Source organism: Mandrillus leucophaeus, unplaced genomic scaffold (assembly GCF_000951045.1).
Source record: "Mandrillus leucophaeus isolate KB7577 unplaced genomic scaffold, Mleu.le_1.0 Scaffold1514, whole genome shotgun sequence".
Classification (NCBI taxonomy): Eukaryota; Metazoa; Chordata; class Mammalia; order Primates; family Cercopithecidae; genus Mandrillus; species Mandrillus leucophaeus.
Genome location: NW_012101493.1, coordinates 78,244 through 81,251, shown reverse-complemented (window position 1 = coordinate 81,251; position 3,008 = coordinate 78,244). Strand labels below are relative to the sequence as shown.

At 58.1% G+C, this 3,008-nt stretch overlaps 1 protein-coding gene across 1 annotated transcript in view; it reads left to right on the top strand.

Annotated features, from left to right (window-relative positions):
• Window positions 1–1,430: 1,430 nt before the first annotated feature.
• The window catches only part of LOC105535912 (melanoma-associated antigen D4), an 8,323-nt gene continuing 6,745 nt past the window's right edge, over window positions 1,431–3,008 (top strand). Inside the window, exons 1-3 of the mRNA XM_011975162.1 lie at window positions 1,431–1,571; window positions 2,491–2,731; window positions 2,986–3,006. Coding sequence (XP_011830552.1) covers window positions 2,522–2,731; window positions 2,986–3,006 — 231 coding nt within the window. The 5' untranslated portion in view covers window positions 1,431–1,571; window positions 2,491–2,521. The remainder of the gene's footprint in view (window positions 1,572–2,490; window positions 2,732–2,985; window positions 3,007–3,008) is intronic.

The window sequence follows — 3,008 nt, the reverse complement described above, 5'->3', positions numbered from 1 at the left end:
TGTTTCTCTCCCGCAGAGGACATGTTACAGGGGAAGGGCTAAAGAGACACAGGCAGATGACAGGAGAGATTGATATACAACAGCTGGAGAAAGCCACAGAGACAGGCAGAATGGATACCAGTCAGCGGAGAGTAAAAGCTGCGGTCCTAGCAATACCTTCCATTCATACACAGGGGTTCTGGTGAGGCTGACATAAAAACAAATATAAAAATCTACTACACATTTTACAAACAGTCCAGGTTCGACTGCAGATGAGACCACAGCATTTTCTGCCTCAAAAGACATCCGAGCGGAGATGTCACATAGGAGGGTGAATGTACTATGCACTTGGACCTCAAAAGTGAAGTTTGGACTGGGCTTGTAGATTGTGGAGTAATTAGTCAGACACACAGGTGTTCGATTGTCCTGACGGATACCAGGAGGGTCTCAGCGGCAGCGTGATTGTATCACTGATAAGGAAGAGGCCTGACAATCTAAGCAGAGAGTGGACCCGGTGGAGCAATTCTCATACCTGGATGGACCCACGTAGAGCCGCAGAGGCGGGGGGCGGGGAGGGGAGGAGGTGGGGCTCTGTCTCCCTGTGTCCTGAATGCAGAGCATGAGCTTAGGCCTTCTACAGCACAAACCTTGCTTCTTTGGGACAGATGTTGGGGTGGGAGAGGTCTGTCACTCAAACGGAGATGCCTCAGTCCCCAGGCCAGCAGGAGCAGGAGGTGGGCTTTGGAGTCCGGAAGACCCAGGGCCAAATTTTGCATTTTCTGTTTCCTGGGTCTGTGGTCTAGTTCATGCAATGTGTCTGTGCCTCAGCTTCCTGATCTGTCAAATGGGGGTGCTGACATCCACCTCCCAGCACTGCTGTGAGAGGAAGAAAAGCCCCAGCACAGATCCCTCTGTGACATACAAGCTGCATAAAGGGTAGCTGAGGAAGCAGATGTTCCCAGGACGTCTGGGGGCCAGAGAGTTGGCTAGTGGAGAAGCACACAAAGCGAAGTGCCATCCTCTGGCCATGTCCATTTCGTAGCCCCGCAGGTTGAGGATTTCCACTTGTTGCAGTTGAGAGACCCAGCTTATTAATTGTGAGACCTCGCTAATTGTGACCTAAGGCGTCGCGCCGGGGAAACGGGGCATAGTGTATCCCAGACCAGGCTGGAGGAGTTTGGGTGAAAGGGCAGGGCAGGACAGAGAAGCGTTGTGCAAAAGTGGGGGGATTGAGAAGAGATGATTGGGTGGGTCGAGCTGCACTGCAGGGTATGAGTGTGCGCGCCCGCAGTAGGAGGAGGAGGAGGAGAGGTGAAGCGGGTCTGGCGGGAAGAGCGCCCCCACCCTACCTTCGACCCCACCGCCCACCCACCCGCGGAATCGCATGCGCACTGGAGACCTGGAGGAAAGGGCTTTTGTTGGGAAAGCGGGCGGGCTGGAGGGGTCCGCGCATGCGCAGGCTACCCAGCCGCGGGGGGTGCACGGAGAAAAGGGGCGGGGTGGTCCGGGCTGCTGTGCTGGCAGCAGTAGGCGAGGGCGCGGCTGCGGGGTTCCTGGTGCTGAGGACCGACGCCATTGGAGCCCCAGAGAAGGTAAGGATCCAGCCCCAGACAGGACCGGGAGAGGGCGAGTGGAACCCGACACGCTGCGCCCTCCCTCCGCCTCCGGATCTGAACAAAGCCCAAGCACTCAGAACCGGAACCCCATTAGACCCAAGGTCTAGATAGGAGCCCCCATCACCATCAGACCCAGGCGCCCCGATCTGAGCCCTACTGAAACCGGAGCCCAGGATCCTCACCCCTTTAGCGGACCCCTGTGCTGCGAGCTGAGCTCCCTTGGAGCGGAGGCCCCACCCCCACCCCAATCACTCCTAGATTACTCGAACCGAGCTGACCGCTTGCCCCCTTCCTGGAGTGCCCAGTCCTCGCGTTTGAGATCTCCAGCGCTCCGATTGGAGCCTCACCTAGGTCTGAGGCCCCCACTCCATCCGCCTCTAGTGCTCTAGTCTGAGCCCCACCTAGGCCCCCCGCCCGGACCTAGCCAAAAGGTCCCTGGGATTCTGTTTCGCAGAGCTTGCCGCTTGCCGCTGTCCCCGTTGTCTGAGCTTTCCCATCTGCTCCCCCGTCATCCCGGTCCCCTTCTCTGGCCCTTAAATCCAAACCCTTTGTTTCTCTCTTCCCCAATGCATCCCCTTCGGGACTCTTCGGACCCCAGCCCTCCAAAACAGCCTCTCTTCAAATCTAGCCGCTGGGATGGCGAGTCTGCCCATCCTAAACTCCGCTTTCAGTGCGGCGCCTCCTGCGACCTCCTCTGTCCCTTTCCTTGGGCTCTGTCCCTGACCAGGTCTACCCCATCAGAAAGCCAAACCGTCTTCCCCCCACCTCCCCCCCGCCCCCTACTGCCTAATATTGCCTAGTAACCTGATGATTGTTGCCCCTCACCTCCCGGGAGATCCCGCCTCCCATTGGATCCCGCCCCCTCCCCCTGCAGCTGCTTCACTCTCCCTCTCAGGCTGAGCTCTCATCTCCCTGGGACCCGCAGCATGGCTGAGGGAAGCTTCAGCGTGCAATCGGAAAGCTACAGTGTTGAAGACATGGATGAGGGTAGCGACGAAGTCCGGGAGGAAGAGATGGTTGAAGGCAACGACTATGAAGAATTCGGTGCGTTTGGTGGCTACGGCACCCTCACCAGCTTTGACATCCATATCCTCAGAGCCTTCGGAAGCTTGGGTCCCGGCCTTCGCATCTTATCGGTGAGGCCACCTGCTGGCCTGGGCCTTTCCCCTGTGAATGGGGGAGGGAGGAGGGGGGAGCAAGGAGGGTTGTGTGGGAAAGGACTGCCCAGCTTCCCCAAACCTTTCCTCCCCTGCTCGGAAGAAGAGGATTTGGGAAGGTCTTGGGATGTTCAGGGCTGACTGCTGGGAAGAGGCTGGCCAGCACAGGCAAGCTAACACAAGTGTGTCGTCGAGTGACCTGCCTTCCCCAACCCCTCTCTCTGGCCGTGCAGAATGAGCCCTGGGAACTGGAAAA